The sequence below is a fragment of the Pristis pectinata genome, chromosome 7 (genome assembly GCF_009764475.1).
Source record: "Pristis pectinata isolate sPriPec2 chromosome 7, sPriPec2.1.pri, whole genome shotgun sequence".
NCBI lineage: Eukaryota > Metazoa > Chordata > Chondrichthyes > Rhinopristiformes > Pristidae > Pristis > Pristis pectinata.
The window spans coordinates 60,181,716-60,201,356 of NC_067411.1; the positions used below are offsets into that span (position 1 = coordinate 60,181,716).

General features: G+C 36.5%; 1 protein-coding gene across 7 annotated transcripts in view; it reads right to left on the reverse strand.

The window, feature by feature from the left end:
• Positions 1 to 19,641, reverse strand: part of LOC127572673 (sodium/potassium/calcium exchanger 2-like) — a 193,961-nt gene that overhangs the window by 50,457 nt on the left and 123,863 nt on the right. For 3 of the 7 annotated variants that reach the window (XM_052020175.1, XM_052020176.1, XM_052020177.1), the window contains exons 3-5: positions 16,560 to 16,613; positions 10,986 to 11,094; positions 2,492 to 2,542 (exon numbers count right to left, since the gene is read on the reverse strand). In XM_052020175.1, the coding sequence (XP_051876135.1) occupies positions 2,492 to 2,542; positions 10,986 to 11,094; positions 16,560 to 16,613 (214 nt within the window). The remainder of the gene's footprint in view (positions 1 to 2,491; positions 2,543 to 10,985; positions 11,095 to 16,559; positions 16,614 to 19,641) is intronic. The other 4 variants (XM_052020181.1, XM_052020182.1, XM_052020180.1 and 1 more) reach the window with 3 other exon arrangements.

A 19,641-nucleotide genomic window follows, 5' to 3' on the forward strand; every position in this document is an offset into this window, starting at 1 on the left:
CAGATGTGATGGAAGACAAAACTCCTTCCATTGTCTCCAAAAAAAATCCAGTGCACAACTTTTCATTCAACAAATTTGTTCTGTCTGCCTGTGTCTCTAATGTCTATACATTCTTTTCTAAAAAATAGTTCAGACAAGGTTCACAAATGTACATCTTCAACCTCAGCAGCTCTGTTGGATCCACTGCCATCACTACATCAGTAATGTCTCCAGTTACTCGATACTTGTACCTATTTATCTTAGTTACTGTATAATCTCAAAGGTGTCAAAGCACCTATATTTGAGTGAAACCTATTCTGTATAACAAGAGGTGTCATGTGGAAAACAAACTTTAATATTTTAATAATTGAATTAAAATGAATAAATTGCTGATAGTGGCAATCATGCAATTATATCCCAATAACGTGCCACAAAACTAATTAATTTTCTACATTATAACAAACCTCGCACAAGAGCTAGGAGAAAGCTGAATTAGTCAAAATGGTAAACCTTATCTAGGCACAATGAAGGAAATTATAATATTGAAAATTGACCAATTTGTGGGATTTATCAAGTTATTAGGAAAAAAACTTGGAAGACTATCACTAACAGCAAGGCTGCCTGTGTAATTTTAAATCTTAATTAGATTGTCAAAATATCCAGGTAGTCAATTTAGCAATTTTAATAAACTCTGTGATAAGCAGTGAACATATAGCACTATTAGGTATTGATTATTCCTAGTTCTGTTGCTATTTTCTCCACTAGTTGACTGTGAAATAATAAGTATTAGTTACTTGGAATGAATAAAAGGTAGCTTGCATAGTATGAAGGGGATTACTAAAATGATCCTTTATTTCATTACAACTAATGAAGCTAGTATTAAATTATCTGCAGTGTAAATTATATATTACTAAGCATATGGTAATGGACAATATGTGAATGTATTTACACCTGCACAGCCACTTGTGACTCATTCAATAAATTTGCCTCAAGTGACTTCAGAGCAGCCTGTTACTGGAAATGGGATTATTTTGCAATCATTTCTTCCAAATACTTAAGTTTATGATGGTGAACAGGAAATAAGATGAATTGAAGACCAGCATGAAATGGTGGCACACTGCAATGCAAGCCTGAAGAAGAAAGTCTCATGTCAACTGGATCTTCCCAGAGCTGTTTTAGAAAAATCAATGGATTAGCGTGGAAACGGTTGCAAAGATGTGATTGCAATGGAACCATTACCAAACACCAAAAATTGCCAAATACAACCCTATGCAGATGGATACATGAATAACACAATTGTCAAAGTTTGTGCAATTTTGAGCCATAACGTGGAAGGTTTCACTGCAAGAGCACCAAAACAGAAAGAACAACTGAAAACTGAATCAATGTTCATTCCTATCATTACAGTTAAAAAGGAGATCGCAGCAGAAAGCATGATAAAATGATGACAATTAGCGAGTATAAACAATGTAATTGTATGAAAATAATACTTTTCCTAACATGGAAATACCAAATTGGTCATATTAATATTCATGAAAACATTTTTACTACATAGGATATTTGCATAACATACATACATAATATATTACACCCCCTCAGGCCAGCACCATGTACACCTTGATTAGACATGAATATATTAAGTTCAAGCTAAGGCTTACCACTACAGGTTTGTGTTTACCACTAACCACAGAAGCTTCACTTTGTCCGAAACCTTTATTTTCCAAACCCCAAGACCCATTTGAGCAAAGCTGCTAACTTGATATCAGCTAGTACAGAATTATGAGCAATAGTTTCTCAGAGCTAGAGTAAGCTCTCTGTGCTTGGACCTTGATGGTCAGTTGATACAGGAGACCTTCATCTTATTGTTTTGTACTGGATTTACTCCAATATTCAAATGAAGAATGCAATAAGCAAAACAGATGTGGCAGATCTCTTCATTGAAGGGGATCAAATGGAATCAAACCAAACTTCAACCAGAACTTGTCAGTTAATTGAGACACAGAATGGCAATTTAGCATTATCAAAATGCCAAACAAGTTGCTACCAGTTTACCAGCAACTATTTTGGTTACAGGTGAGAAAGACAACATTATAGAACTCAAGCTCTCACACACACACACACACACACACACACACACGCTGCAAAATTACCTAATCACAGAGGTAGGAATGTGGAGGTTATCTTTTTTTTTATTAAAGAATGGCCTTTAATTGAAAACACAGAAGTGACGCAAACAAAGTGATTGAAACACTTTTAAACAAGAACAACAACAGTTCAATTTTGCATTAAAATATGTTTCAGCACCATCACATTTACATTTTCTATATCAATACAACGTTCAACAGCACAAAAACAAACAAAACAACGTATACGTAAAGATGTGGTGAAGATCAGGGAAAATGTTAGATGAAATAATGAGACAAAACATTGTTAAAATGATTTTTATTGTAGTAAAGAATGTATATGTTCATGACTATACAGATAATGTAACAGAGAAAGATGAAGTTCTTACCTTCTTCAGTCATTGAGTCATAATATTTTAGTTTTCCATATGCTCCAAGTTCTACAACATCACAGTAAAAAAAAGACAAATGAGCAAAAAGCAAAAAAAGAGATTAAAAAATCAGGAAGCAGCAGAATGCAATTTAAGGTGGCACACTCATACGTGCTTTAATTATCAGGCTGCCAGGGATTGAAGTTCAGCGGTGAATGCTAAAATATGAAATTTGGAATATTGCTGCAGCAGATTCATCAATATTCAAAATAGGAAAACAGATGGTCATCTTAAACAAAAGCATTTTTTATACTGTTGAAAGGGCACAGTTTTACATTCTTGCATAAACGTCTGTGGATTGCAGAAAATGATATCCGATGATTTCCTATAATATGCTGATTTTTGTCTTTTCTCACTGGTGATTCCCTAGGGCCTACCTTCCAAAAGATCAAGTTACATTGTTTTGTTCATTACAATGAATGATTTAAAGTACCTAATATTAGGAGGCTTTTATTATTCTGTTTTATAAGATTTTGTAGACTTTGATACAAATAAGTTATACAAAAAGGTAAAATGAAAGCTTTCTCAGGTCAAAGCCCCTATGAAATACAGGAACAGATTACATTTATCATGTTAAGTTTCTTGAGCAGACTGTGAGCAAGCACTAATGAAAAAAAAATTGGTAGTCCTGTCATTCTTGTACAGTACATGAACTCTCCATTTCCTTTTTTCTCATATCCTGGAAAACAGCCCTCACCATCCCCAGTTGTTTTCTGACATTAATAGCTTGGAATTTTATGTCTTACCAGTAAAAACAAAGAGGATATGATTTTTATTTTACACAGGTAGTACAAAGTAGATAGACACACATTCAAAAAACTGCATAAAAATCTCAATAATTGTCTCTATGTTTTGTAAAACTATTGTTCATAACTGAAGTTATTATGTTTCTTTGCTTACTGTTAGAACCATTATCTTGTAAAAATACATTTAGAACATAATGACCTATCCATATTAGGCACAAGATTTCCTTCCACTTTCCAGATCTATGGGCTTAACTTGGTTAAGATGGGTGGATGCTTCATTCTAAATTGAACTATTCTAAGCTTAAAAATCAGTCCAGGATTTAAGCACAAACTATTTCAAGTTTGAAGAAAATATGTGGGATGTTCAAGAATCATACAACTGGAATATTACCCTAGCAAAAGAAACTTGTAAATATTCTGCATGCACCTGCATTTTTGTTAAGGTGTTTTATTTTACCAAGGATTTTGTTCAATATCAACATATGACAGTGAGGTAGTTCCATTCATGAATTTAGCATTTTTACTTTGCAGTCGTTTCTTCCATGTTTATATGGAAAAAGAGCCTATTAAACCAGACTAGATTTTGCTACGTAGCAATGAAACACATGCTCAGAAACTACATTTTGCCTTTAAAATGTGCAGGGCAAGATAGGAAAATGGAACAACAACTTCCAAGAATCACTTTCTTCAACAATTTGAGAGAGTTTCATTGGTAATCAATCATACAAATGGCAATTATTAAGACCCAAGGAAAATTCCAACATGACTGGTGAAGTTCATGAGTGCAATAAAATGCTAAGTAGCTTATATCACATTCTGTGATTGTTGCCCAGTGCTTAGAAACTGATCAATCCCATGGACTGTCTATGGGGGGAAATAGATGCAAGACCAGCAAGGTTAAATTCTGCCTTGAGCCTCAGGAGAACAGGCAACATGATCAAGGACTCCTCCCACCCTGGTCATTCTCTCTTTTCCCTTCTGTCGGGCAGAAGTTACAAAAGCTTGAAAGCACATACCACCAGACTCAAGGACAGCTTCTATCCTGCTGTTATCAGACTCTTGAAATGACCTCTCATATGCTAAAGATGAATTCTTGATCTCCCAATCTACCTTGTCGTGGCCTTTACACTTAATTTGTTTACCTTCACTGCGCTTTCTCTGTAGCTGTAACATTATATTCTGCATTCCGTTTTCTTTTTATTATCTTAATGTACTTATGTATGCCATGATATACCAGGATGGTATGCAAACAAAAGCTTTTCACAGCATCTCGGTACATGTGACAATAATAAACAAATACGAATAATGCACTGTGACGAAATATTTGCTTAAGCCGAAATAGATTGATTGGAGAGAAGGGCTGCCATTGACTAAAACTTTGAAATGAAGGATATATTGACTGTTGAATTTCATAATGCATACATCCTTGCTGGTCTACATACATCTAATTAACCCTCCAATGATATCTGTTGCCAGGGCTGGTCCAGTTGTCGCTTTTCAATACCATTTACTGGCTTCCTTGTTATCCTGGCACCAGATGATGATGCTTGAAATGTTTGTTCACACTCCTGAGTAGCTTTATCTCTTGAGTTTAGTATATTTTAGTTAGAGCTACATGTGTTAGAATTGATGCACTTGAAAGCTTTCCATCTGAAATAAATGAAATCCAAGCTATTTGAAAATGTAAGTAGGTTTAGTTTAACAAAATTATTAAAATATTTATTTGCTTGAATTGGTGCAAGAGGAGTGGAAAACAAATTATAACCTGTTTGTTAAAGAGATCAAAACAATTTGATGCTTTCACCTGGGGGTAATAAAGTTCAACATTTTTGCCTTTTTTGTAGCAAAAACTGTTCAAGTTAGTCATTATAATATAAAGGACTAGGCATTATCTTCATGTTCTAATTAATATTAATCAGTAGATTAGAGCAATTAATTTGTAAACAAGGTAACAAAACAGCTTCCAACAACCGTTTATGTACATAATCTAAGTGAGGCAATTCTCATAACTGCCAGCGTAATGGAGCACAAAGCAGTGTTTCTTATCAAATCCTAATAATGCACTACATGTATTTTATTAAATGTAATGCTTGGAATAAAATTTTAATAAAAACTGGAAAGTGGGAATGGTGCAGTTGCTCTTTTTTAAAATTTTCTCTCATTCTTTTAATTTTTTTTTCACATGGCATATGCCCTCGCACATTGAATGTGTTAGCCCATTTCGGTGCCTATTCTCCCTGGACAATAAGGTGTACTGTCCAAATATGTAGTTGTAGTTGAGGAGAGAATGTGAGGGAAGGGTTGAAGGAGGATTTTCAGAGGGGAAAACTGTAAGTATGGATTTCCTGAACCAATTGCCAAATATAACAATAGATGCCTTTTAAAATTTTCAACAGATTTCCCTTTCAATAGTTGGCCAATCTGACAGGTCTGTTTTTTCCTAAAATGGTCCCTAACTAAGGTATCAAGTGATGTGGATGCAAGATTGGATCAGGCATAATCCTTGTAAAACCAAAATGGGGTCAAATAGCTGAATGGCTAATTTTGTACATTAAGATCAGCTAATTGTGCACAAACCAGAAATGGCAGCTGCAACCAGTCTTTGTCACATTCTAAAATACTGAATTCATTATCTGGATCAGGCATCCTGCTTCAACCAAATGTGCATCAATTAATATTTCATGTTATAGCATTGTTAGCACTTAAGACTAATAAATGTACAATGTAAAAGCAAAATGAATAACTTGCTGTGCATGCATGTGAAATGCATTTTAAGTTGCTGAGATGGAGTTAAATAGTTTACACAGGTTTAACATCAGATGTGGAATTCCCTCTTGCCAATATATGATTTTAAAAAATTGAGCTTGTTTTTCTTAATTGCTTCTTTTAAATCCTCAGTTATCCACAGTGTGGGAAATAAACAAAAGTAGATCCACTAATGCAGTCAGCTTTATACAGGGAGGTTACCTGATATGGTTTACAGAATCTGCAGTGTTCAGACTACTCAGAAAACGTATCACATATTTGTGGCATAATGTGTTGTGCACAACACAGACATTCACTAAATAATATTAGAATTTCTTGTGGTGTCATTAATTACTTTCAGGAAGTTGACTAGGAAGCAGATGGAACCCAAGCATTTGCGAGCCAGATAACTCAGGGCTAAGTTAATTTAACAGCCCTTAACTGTAAGCACTTAATAATTATTCTGGAGCAATTAATTTCTTGCATAGTATGAGTCTCAATCACAATTTTAGCTCAATGTTACAATTTTATCACTGTTTGCAATAGTTTACAAATAGTATCTTCCCTTAAAGTTCATCTTTGTTCCAGGAAAAGACCTGCATGTAGGGTGAAAGTAACTTAAATTTCTTTGGGTACAGTTGTATTGCTAACATTGCCAATTTGACCCATTAATACTGATTATGATAGCCATTTCTTACCAGTACACTGCACTGGACAGTAGTGGCCCATGTTCACATCTGCCTACATTTATATAGCATCCTTCACATTTCTTTTATAACTTTCCAAAGGGCCTTGCAGCCATGAAGCACTTCTGAAAATGCAGAAGCCAGTTTGCACACAGCAAAATCCCACAAGCAACATATTAATGACATGATGATCTCTTTTTTAAGATATGATGTTGGAAAAGGAATAAGTACTAGCTGGGACAATGTGGATATCTCTCCTGCCCTTCCAGATCAACCCAAAGATCTTTTATGGCCACCTGAGGGAGCAAATAAAGCTTCAGATTTTCTCACTTACACTTTCCTCTTTCAATTAAATACTGAGGGTGTTTCTTGGGCTATTTGAGGTCATCTACATTCTTTTGTAAGGTTAAGCATTCATCTGACTGCCATCAATATCATGTGATATTCAAGGGTAAAAAACATGAATCACTTGTCTTGATCCCAGAAACATTTATAAAAAGGAGCACAATAATCTCCAGTCTGTCACTTCTTTAATTCTTCCTCTGGCAATGGGCAAACACTTTTCTCTCTAGTGTAAGCTGGACAACACTTGCCACTCACTGTTCTAAAGAGAAGAATATTTTAATACAGGTCATGCACTTTGGTACTAGATTTTGAAACACGTTGTTTCTTATATTCCCTGGCTCAGTATTTTCTTGGAGCTACTCACACTTTGCTGATGTAACCTGCTCAAAAAGCAGCAAAAGTGTGGAAATGGAGCTTCTGCCACAGTTTGCACAAAATGGGAGGAGCTGCAAGGACTTTCCTGGCTGGGCTTCTTCACTGTAATCGCAGCTGTCCATGTTGCAGAACTGACTTGCTTCCCATGATTCCTGCAAGGCCATCGAGTGAGGAAGATGAGAAGTGCCTGCTGTTAGAAACTAGCATCCTCCATACACTTTGTCTGGGTGATGAAATTAATGGTGCTGCAAATGGTGACTAGAACCCTCAACCTGATTTATTTCAGTTGTTGGTCACCCTTAAGCATTACAAATGTGTCCAGGAATCACAGGTCACCAAATTTAGTGAACCCAAGAGTCTTTTTTTATTTTGGAAGTTTGAAGTCCTCTAAAAGATATTCTGAATGAGGACTTAATTGTTTCCCCCCCAATTTCAAATTGATTTAATCTAGGAATTCTATTTTTTTGGAAGGCAATCAGGCTTGGAATTCATGATATTCCTCATTGGGTCGATTAAGTGAGGGCATTTTAAGATGACTTAGTTAATGGTAAGGTAAATGATTTGGCACACCACGCCAATTTGTTTTCCCACACTCTGCAGCAAGAGTTGCTACCAAGTATCAGGATTTTGCAAAGAAAAGCTTCAGAAGCAATGAAAGTGCCCAATTTCTGATGTTGACAACTCACTAATCTCATCATCAATGACCCTAGATATCCTCATGAGGCTGAAACTCTTCTTCCCAGCAGCAATTCTTGTTTTCCAGTCGAGATACATATCCTGTGTCTGATGGACAGCTCAACCTGTATGAAAAGGATTTAATGGTGTCAAAATTTTCAGCACACATCTTAGATTTGGAACAACAAAGCAACAAACCAGTGTACTTTTAAAAAATTTTTTTGTTGTTAAATTTTTATTGGCTAGCTATGGTGCACTTTTGATAAAGTAAGTGTAGTTAATTGTTAAAATATACATAACTAGTATAGAATTACACATGCCTAGTGATTAATAATGCTTTAAAGAAGTGTTAAATGTTAAATAGAGTGTGTGAGATATTTCAGATAAAAGTCTGATAACGCTGCACTTACCAATTTCCAACTTGTATGCTTCCATTTCAGCTGCACCACTGATAGATTCAGGGGAAACCAGCTCAGATGTGGTTTAAGCAGGCATGAGGGTCTTCTTTCAGAATGATTCTTCTTCCGTAGTACACTCGGCTATCCTGATTGCAATGAATTTTTCTTTGCAATTTTTAAAAATAGCATTAAATTGATTCTGGCAATTATTTCTATGTCCTTCAGTTAGCAGATTGCAGCTCTGCAGACATTGAGCAACCTTGTCTGAGGAATCAATCATTGTATTGTATTGCTCCATCTGTATATCCATTCTCAGAAGTTTGTGGCTTGTATCTTTAGCACATATTTTACCATATTTGCCATATTGTTTTCATTTATTTTGAATAGTTTTGTTGCTTTATTCATAAAAGTAGCAAATGAAAACAAGATGTTATATTATTTTAATTCAGTGTTTCAAGGAACATCTTATTCAGGGAAAAACTGGTATATTTCAGTGTACACAATTCCTAAGAGTTTGATAAATATAGTTCTCCATAAACATCTTATACTTCATTTATTTATCGAAGTTTTCTTAATAATGCACACAGGAGACACATTCAAAAATTAATTGTCCCCAAATCTCGTTCAATGCACAGTATATGTATATACTGCTGTTCCTTGAAGGAATGAAAGCATTAGACTTATATGATTGATTGTTATATTGGCGATTTTATTCTAGCTAGGTTTGAGGTAGTTTGGACTTGGCCACTTAGTTTTTACCCACAGAGCTTTATTTTGTATTAAGTCAGTGAAGAATAAAATTAAGTAGGATGTAAGATGGGAAGTCAACTTAAAACTGCCATGGTCTTGCTCAGCAAGTTATGTTAAAAATTACCTCTCAAGTTTTACTCCCTTGAAGAAACATTTCCAATTTTATCAGGTATTTAATCATCTTCCCAGTGATTGGCTATCACCTAAGACAGCCTAGATAGAAACTTGTAACCAATTTTGATTTTCTTTCAAAACAAAAAGTTATAACCGATATCTGACTAAACTAGGGAAACTAGCTCTTGATTTTTCTTTTCTCTGAACAGTCCTTAATGAATTGAGTCCATTAGGAATGGACTGGGTACCTTGTGAACTGATCCAAGTCATCTTGTGCAATTGCGCAACCTGGAGCTTAGCCAACTTCAATTAACTATTCTGTTAGGAAGCTGAGTTAGTTAGCACAATTACTTAAACCACTAACTGTTAAAATCTGGGTGATAATTCAACTTAATATAGTGAATGAGACTTGTTGCTCCTTCATGTCAGTTAAACTTTAAAGCTGAATGAATTTATCAATCGGAATCTATTTTCAAATGGTCTCATGCTAGTGACACTATTTTACCTCACAATTTGCTTCTAATTGAACAGTGTGATTTAATAAAAACATGAAGGCCCTTGTTGTAAGAAACATAAATACTACAAAGGTATAATACAGATGCTTTTCTAATGCTGGGATTAATGGCCATTTTTGGATTAGTACTTAGATATTGATTATGATATGTCTTGAAACCAATTCTAACCAAGGATTGCTCAGTATTGAGCGAAAATAAAGTAAAAATATCATTATCATATATGTAGCAGAAAATAAAATGCACAATAACTACAAGCAATGCTTGGTCAATTAAAGTAACAGTTTTGGAACCAGTCTCACACCCATTGCTTTTATCAAATCATAATTCAAGAAATCTCAACAAGACATTGGAATTGACCCAGCATTGCATGAATTCCCAGATCTTGCCCATCAAATTTGAAACCTTTTCTCATTTCTATATGATATATAATCTTAGAAAGAAAAACCAACTGGTAGTCAGGTTATGAAGGAAAAACAGTTTTAAACCTTTTAAAAGCCAGATCTTACAATTGTTAAAAAAACATGGCCCTGCTAGTACAAACTTGCTGTTCAAAGCAACCAAGAGGCTCCAGAAAAATGTGCCTCACTGAAGAGTTCAACTAATCCTTCTTGGGGAATTTTTTGCTAGTTGGCCTATTATTGGAACAAGGATAATATTAGCCATTCAAGGAGATCAACACATACAGGATAAATTCTATACATATTGCTTTACAATATCCTGTAGCCCAAAATGCATGCCATATAAAAAATCACTTTTAATGCAAAAGGAAATTGGAGATGAGTTGGGGAGATTAACAAAATGGGTTGCAAGTCACTATCATTCATTTTGCAATGCTGCCCAGGGAGAACTGATATCCTAGTAAGCTTTGAGTCATCATTGCCTGCAATTTTCTGTCAAACATCATTTTGGGTAAGGGGAGGGTCTCTCAGTACCTTCTCCATAATAGATGCTCATTAATGCTTTGGTACCATTTTATGTCATGAAAGGATAGACAAAAAAGTGAGTGCATACTAGCTAAACTGTTGAAAACAGTTTGTAAAATTCCAAACTGGAGTAGAGGTAACTCTTTATGTACAGTTTCACATCCTGGTGTAGTAGATTACCTTCAGCCAGTGGATCCAGAGTGTTGATCATTAGCTGAAAGATGCTGTTCCTCATGAGGGTGTTGTGGAGTGAAGCCGAGCTCCCACCTCGCTGCAGACGTGGCTTGGGCTGCAAAATAACAAAGATTAATAAGCACTACATCCTTTCTTTACTTGTTATTTTGGAAGTGCATGGTGCCTGTAAAGTGATAAATATACAGAAATTAAAAAAGTGAATATCCTCGTTAGCTGTCAGAATATTTTAGAGTCATTCATGATGTCTTAATCACCTAATTCCTAGTTTATGCCCTAATTAATGGAATTTCACAAGTTAACCACAATTTGCCATGAAAGTACCGTTAAAAACAATGCTCAGTACATTTCGATAACTCACTCCTTTGGAGAAGGTAGCAAATAGATTAGAGAGTTTAAGTTTTTTGGTTTCTGCAGCAAGCAGATTTAAACCTTGTGTGAACCGTGCCAGAATGTGTCACTGTGAACTGATTGAAGTGCCCAGATATCTCCTTTGATTGGCTACTTTATAACTAGAATGACCTGCTCATTCTAGTACAATATCATTTTATAAGAATCAACATCATTTGGTGTATGAACTTAGTGAAAGGTTTCATTCCAAGCAGTTTCCCGGAAAACATCAGCTGCAAATTAAGTGTTAAGGATATATTAGGGAGCAATTGTTACAAGTGTTTTACAAAGAAGTTGCACAGACTCCTAATTGGCAGTGTTTTCCAGATTCTCTCTCTCTCTTGAACTTTTTAGATTTTTTAGTTCAAGGAAACTTATTTTGAGGGGTCTTTGAACTCAATGATATTCAGAGACTCAATTTATATATTTAGCATGCCTCAGCAATTATCTGTGGTCTCGTGAAAAGGCATCTTCGTCAAACATGCATAAATATATACTTCCAACCAATTCCTTCGCTGGTAATATTTGGCTAAAATATTACAAACATTAGAAATTAGGAGCACTACTCATTCTGATATATATTAACAATCTGTACCTGGGCAGAATATCATGTATAAATCTACAGAGTGGCAAAATGGGCAAATGTACAGTGTGAAATTCATTTTACGAAGGAGCAGATGCCACATAATGTATGTGGGCTATTATTCTATCTTTTGGTAATGTCAGGAGTATAGTGAATCATTAAGAGATAGTATGAACTCCTAAAACACCTGCATCCTCTTTATTCCACTTTCTTCAACTACACAGGGAACATGTGCATTTATCATCCACAAATCACATCTTTACATTCAGGACACCGCTTCCCCCTCTTTACATACAAACAAACAAACAAATTAAGGTGACTCAGTCCCTGGAGCTTGCTCCACAATTCAACAAGATCATGGCCGATCTGACCATAGCCTCCACTCTGCACTGACATTTACCTCTACTGATTTAAAAGAAAGTGATTCACATATATACATTATTGCAGATTTAACCCCTCTGCACTTTTCCCAATTCTATGTTTTTTTAATCTTTCTTCATTAATTGGTGTAATGGCATTGGTGGTGTTGGAAGGACTGGTGAAAACATAGCATAATGTACAATGCCTAAGAATGGCCCGAGTTCTCATGTTTTCAGGTTTCCTTGCCTTCAGAATTGCTTCCACTTTTTTTTATTGGTGCTATCCATTTGTATCTACTTGTAGTCCAAGATGACCTACTTTCTATATATTTTCTTCTTTTATGGTTAACACTTGAACACTTCTAATAGTTGAAGATTTTCTTCTTCTGTACTTGTACTATTAGTATATCTTCTTGATGGCAAAGTCAATAAAAAAATCAATACCTTGCAATAGCTTGCCCATGGTACTATGAACAAAAAAAATCATAGATTTCACACCATTAGGTTGCTTTGCGTAGGATTACAGGCCTTTATATATATTTGTTGCCAAATATTACTGACTTCCTCACCCACATTCAATTGACCTTATGCATGTTACAGATCTAGTTTCATGAAAACTTTGGCTCTTGCCAACTCTGCATCTACATCCTTTGAAGCAGGTAATAGAAATGCTTGTCATCAATTGCTTGGTTCAATATCACCTTGTGATAACATCTAAAGTAGCCAAAATTATTGGACTATTACAATTGGTGTTGACCACTCTGGTTCATCTTCACCGGAACTTGTTCCAATTTATCTAATCTTCTCTCTGCCTGGCTCTTTAAGCCATGTGAGGCATGCCAAGACTCACAGCATATTGGTTTTGCATTTGCTTTGAAATGAACATAGGCAATATAACCTGCAATACCCATGTCAGTATCCACAAACATTTCTGCAATGGTGATATCCAAGGGTAATCTTGAAGCATTCATGCTTAACACTTCTTTCCAGTATAACTTCAATGCTTTGAACCAACTGTTGCCCAAGACTGTTGGTTGGTTAGTCTAATCAGCTGCAACCATCGGTAACTATTTACTAACAACTGTGACTCAATAACCATGTTGTCCCTTCTAAGGTCTTTTGATTTTGAGTGCACCGTACTCTTCTTCAGTGGCACTTGTATTCGTACTCATACTTGAATAATTTGCTGCCATGTCAACGTTCACATTAGTGCACTAACCAGGTAATCATACTTTTGTCTGGCATTGTTTGATTTTCTAACATTATCACTGGTGGCATAAATACTTTATACAAGGCCAATTTTTCATTGTTCTTGTTGGCTTCGATACTGTGGAGACGTTCTCTGTGGATCTTCAGTTCGACTTTCTTTACAGGATGAAGTTATCACACACTGGAAGTGTTTTGGCTTCAGACTCCGTTATGGAACCTTAAATTACCTTACAATGAATGAATGACTTTCATTACACTTCAATAGCAGCAGTTCATGCCAGCCTTACCCACATACTTCTTGATGCTGCTTCAGAACTGTAATCTTCACTACTCTTCACTGGCTAAACAGTGATTGTATTTGTACCTGAGTACCTGGCATTGAGCAAAATTTCTCAGTCTTCCTCAATTCAACTTCCAGACATCATATTTTTGCATGCAAATTGAAATGCAAGATGCTGTCTGGTTAATAACTTTGCTCGAATTTACTCATTGATTAAACCACAAATTTGACATGCTGCGCATGGTCTCAGAAGATACCTGGGTTTCAGTACTTCAGCAAGATGCATATTGACTGACAGTCTTGCCTGTCATCTTCCCCATTTTGTAACTCTCCACAAGTTGAAGGGTTTGGAGTAAAGTGATTCTGTACCTTTTTCACTATCTCACTAAATGACACATCTTTTGCTTTTCATGATCTTAGGTGGTTTGTTAAAAGCCTATTTCAGAAGATCCACTTCCTAGCACAAGGGTGTAGCATTGTTTTATGCAGCTGCATTCTCACCTTCAATTTCCACTGCATTATTGCTTTGAAGAACATTTCCCTATGTTTTCTGTATGAGTTGGAAGGTATATGGTCCCAATCATATACAAAAACTGTCAATGTAATTAGCTCAAGTCTGAGTAACCATTACCTCCTCTTCTGTTTGATGCTGCTCTCAGCAAAACTGGTGACGTTACAGCCAAAGCATAGTTTCCAGTCATTTCATTGCCCATTCCATTTAATTTCAATAACTGTAACACTGTTCTCAATGCGATTCCTGTACCGTTGGTTCCATTGGGTGGTCTACATTGTCTGCACCAGATCTGTAACTCTTCTCCAGAAGAATCGTGTTCATCCTTGCCAGAAGTGCATGCCCGAAGTATCTGAAGCAGCGCCCATCCCACAACTCATGCAGATGTTCACTTAAACATCAAACATTACAGCACAGTACAGGCCCTTCGGCCCACGACATTGTGCTGACATTTTATCCTGCTCTAAGATCTATCTAACCCTTCCCTCCCACTTAGCCCTCCATTTTTCTATCGTTCATGTGGCTCTCTAAGAGTCTTTTAAATGTCCCTAATGTATCTGCCTCTACTACCTCTGTCAGCAGTGCATTCCACGCACCCACCACTCTTTGTGTAAAAAAACTTGCCTCTGACATCCCCCCTATACCTTGCTCCGATCACCTTAAAATTATGCCCCCTTGTGTGAGCCATTTTGGTCCTGGGAAAAGGTCTCTGACTGTCCACTCGATCTATGCCTCATATCATCTTGTACACCTCTATCAAGTCACCTCTCATCCTCCATTGCTCCAAAGAGAAAAGCCCTAGCTCGCTCAACCTATCCTCGTAAGACATGCTCTCCAATCCAGGCAGCATCCTGGTAAATCTCCTCTGCACCCTCTCTACCTGTTCTCTACCTGTCAGTTACCTGTCACTACGCTCAGTGGCCTCAATCTGATGATGCGGTAACCAATGCTGTCAGTCAATTTGCCAAATGGATGTGAAGTTTTTATTCTAATCACATATAAAGCTAAAAATATGGATCACTAAACAACCTGGACAAGAGCTAAAGCACATACATCCTGTTTATTCCACTCTGTTCAACTGCACTGTGCATGGCTACATATGCCATACATACTTCAAGCACACATCACACAGTTACATATACTGCAGTCTTTATAAGCTAAATGGTGATTTTGAAAAGAAGATGCAGGAGTAGTTGTCAAGGTTGTTAACAATGCATATGGGATTATTGGCATGGTTAATACTTGCACTGAGTAAAAATGCAAGAGGGGATATTGTGCTCAATTCTTTAGGAAAGTTAGGAAGGATGAATGGTCTTCAGAAGAGTTTAAAGAACGACATCAGGGAGAAGGGCCTTTTCTGGGGAGATTGGAAAAAATGGGATTGCCCTCTCCAAGAAATGATGATGAGGGGAACTGGCAGGTGTTCAAAATTGTAAATGGTTTTTGACAAATAAATAGCTCCAATGGAAAAAATGTTGGTAAAGGAGAGGAAATGGTGCTAAGGTTGAGGCAATGCAAGAAAACATTTCATTACAGTGAGTTGTATCAATTTAGGAATGTACTGCTTGACTGACTTAATTGTAACTTTCACAAAGGGAAATATTAGAAGAGTGAAGATCTAATTGCATAGCTCTGCTGAAGAACCAGTACTCTCAGGGCAGGCCATGTGGCTGAATGACTATTTCTCAGCTGTAAGACCATATTCAGTTGACTTTAATGAACAAAACTTTCTCATGAGTTAATATCAGCAGTACTGCCAATCACAGGAATTAATTCTAATAAACAGTTTGCTAAGTCTTAAATACAGCTTGCACTCTGAAGCAAAAAAAAAGCAACATTTTGAAAACAAATTTGAAAGAGATCTGCAGTGTCTATTAAGCCACAGTGTGGTTCCAACCAGATTCAAATCAGGAACTAGGATCTCAAGTTGAGTAAAATATTAACTACTCATGTTTTAATTAGTCCCCTGACTACAACTTATTCTATGCTGCTGGAAGCTGCGCTATCAGTCAATATAGTCAGTCATTCTCAGCACTTAACAAAACCTTATCAATTAACAGCACTTATCAATGAATTTCATGTGTTCTGTATTCAGATTTCTTACAACCAGCAAAAATTTAAGACACTTTGGAACAATTACACCACATGACACAGGGTGGACAGCCAAGACACATTAACGACTAGAAATCACAGTAACATCACCACGATAACTAGTTACAATTGCTCCTACCGTGAGCATGTTGGGATTCTTCTGATCAGCATTGGCATCCCGATGATTACCCGCCTTTATATGTAGTGAAGGGCGGGGGAAGTGAATAAAACAGTAAATCATAAAGTAAATGAAAGGAACATAAATTAAGACAATCAGCAAAGCAATTATAAAATAACTCATTTCAGAGAAGAGGGAAAAGAAGTTGTATTACACAAACAAAAAGTGAAAGCATTTCAAAGAAACTTCAGCATTGAAGAGTTTGGAAATGCTACAGAAGTAATGCAGCAGACAGCCCAAGAAATGCATAAGGTTTCATTAAAAACAACTGCTCTTTCTGTGGAAGTAATTTCTGCAGGGTTAAAAACTTGTTCAAATGTACAGCGGTTGAAATTATTATTCAATGTGCACATTGGCATTCCCTAGCTGAATGAAACTGATAGACAATTTTACCCTGCTCAGCCACTAACTCCACTTAAATTGTTATTCTATTTACTTTAACAAATTAGTTACATGTTCAGTACATTCAATTTATAATTTTTTGTTTAATTCAGTGCCACTCCCTTTTCCTCTTCCGGTTATCTCAGATTTCATTATCAACTCCTATTCACTCTCCCTATCCCAGACATCCCTTTTATTATTCACTAGTCTCTATAACATTTCACCCGGCACCATCACCATCACTCGAGCTCTCCTCATCCCATCAGACACCTTTCCTTTTGTGGATCAGGCAGCTTCTGTGGGGAGGAAAGGAACTGTTGATATTTTGGGTCGAGACACTGTGTCGGGACTGAGCTGGGAGGGAAGATAGAGGAGAGGGGGTAGCGGTGAGACAGGGGCTGGTTGGTGATGGGTGGAGTGAGGAGGGGTAAAGGATAATGGGCAGAAGGAACCAGGAGAAGGGGGGGTGGTGGAGTTGGGAGACAGGCAGCTGGGTGATAGTTGGAAGCAGTCAAGAAAAAAAATATGCAGATGGAGCCAGGTGGGTCCCTCTTTCATTTTATTTTCAAGCAAAATTCTGGCTGATTATTTCATAGAAATATGATTATTTTTCAAATGTAATGAACAGTATTTCTTTTTTAAACATTGAGGCATCTGGTACTGTGGCAAGCTCAGATTTACTGCCGTCCCTGGTAAGGAGGTGCTTAGCAACCTGCTGCTGCCATGTTAGAGATGGTGCTCCCGCAATAGTGCACCCAGAGCAGTGACAAGTTTCCTTTTCTCATCCTCCTTCAATCCCCTTTGGCATTTGTTGGGATTATTTATCGCTGTTACATCTTATGCATCATAAGGACTCTGGAGGGTTGGGGGCGGGGGTTCAAATGTCAGCTGGAATCAGTCTGTCAGTCTGGTTAGAGATGCCAAATTCCCCTCAGTGTAGGACAGTGGTGAAGACATGATTTATGATTACAGTACAGCCTTCATGGTTATTTTTCCCCACTCTCAAAAAGTTTGTTATTTAATTCGTAAGCCCTGGATTACTGGTTTCGTAAACCAAGACATTCTTAAAAAGAGTCAGCAGATATGCAGCTCTCATTACAAAATAGTGGAGGCTGTGGCCAACACCTTACTCAAAGTTAATTTGATTAAAGTTTTAGATTGTGAACTAACTTCAACAAATGTTTATTTTAATATCTACTTGTAGCAATTAGCTCCTATTGCTCTTTGGTACAAAATCATGCACAGAGAAACAGCATTCAAAAGATTCAATAGAAACAAGTGGAATTTTGTCATGTCTTGTCATTTTCAAAAGGATATCATGATTGTTGTCTTATTTTACCAATATTATTATATAGTGAGATATCTAGTACTACCTTCTGACAGTAAACTTCCAAAGGCTCAAGCAATATAACTCAGCACTGTTCACAAGCAACTGATCTTAAACTGATATTAAGAGATGGAGAATCAGAGAATTTAAAAAAAATCTATTCAGCTGTGGTGTGTTATTATTTGAATATCTAATTGGAATTAACTAAGTGTTCTCTCATTGCTTTGATGAGACTTTAGCTTTCACATATTGTAACCTTTTGGGAAAATTCATCAAATTTATGATTTAAATTTAAGGCAATGTCAGATAATGTCATACATATCCATCAGCCTCAAAGATGCTCAGCCATTATTATGAAACCTCTGTAAATTGCAAATAGGACCTTCAGAAAATTAGTTGCAGATAGAAAGGTTCCAAGTGGCCCAGACATGATCATGGAAATAATTTTACCATTCTTTAACTCCTTATTCCAAAGTTACAGGCAAAATTTAAATAAACTACATTCAGACTGACTTATTTCAGCGTAATCAGTGGCAGAATATGATTCAAGTAATGCAGTTATTCTATCATTAGTTCTTCAGTATGGACATCGATCATCAGCAATTTAGAGCTCCTGTTAGCTACGATCTTGCTTCTAGTACCTGATCCGGAAAAAAAAAATTACCAAGAAGTGAATGGGAAATACCCACTGAACCCTTTGAGACCAGGCCTCCTGTCTGTTATGTGCAATTTTGTATTATTTTGGACTGTTACCAACTTACTTTACCTCCTGTGAAAGGTTAAACATAAAGCATTCACCCAGAATTTATTCTTGATGAACAAAATATCCTTGCCAATTTCAGCAATATCAACATAAACAGTTAAGCCAGTATCCTTCAAATGTTTTGTTCATTAACATTCTCAGCGTCCTTTCAGCAGGGCCAAACTGAGCTCCGGAGAGTTTGATCATTCACATTTATATTTAGCTTGCTGGCATTTTGTTTTATTTAGATCTGATTCCACCCTTGCAGCACTGTGGCAAAACCTCCACAGATTATTCTTATGGGATTTTGTTTCAAAGATCTCCATGTTAAATTCTTCCCAACATATTCTGTACCCATCCACCAAAAAATTAGACAAGTTGGTGCAGTCCAATTGCCACAAAACAGAGCAGAAGATCGGCTGGACTTGTGAAAGGATTTGCAACTAAAGTGCAGTGGCACACCTGGTTTTGGAGGTGTGTTATTCGATCTGAATTAAGCAAAAGGCAGAAGTATAACCTGCAGCAGTGAATGTTAAGTTTACTGATGTGATTGGAAAGGGTACAAACCTCTGGAGGGGGAAAAGGATCCAAAG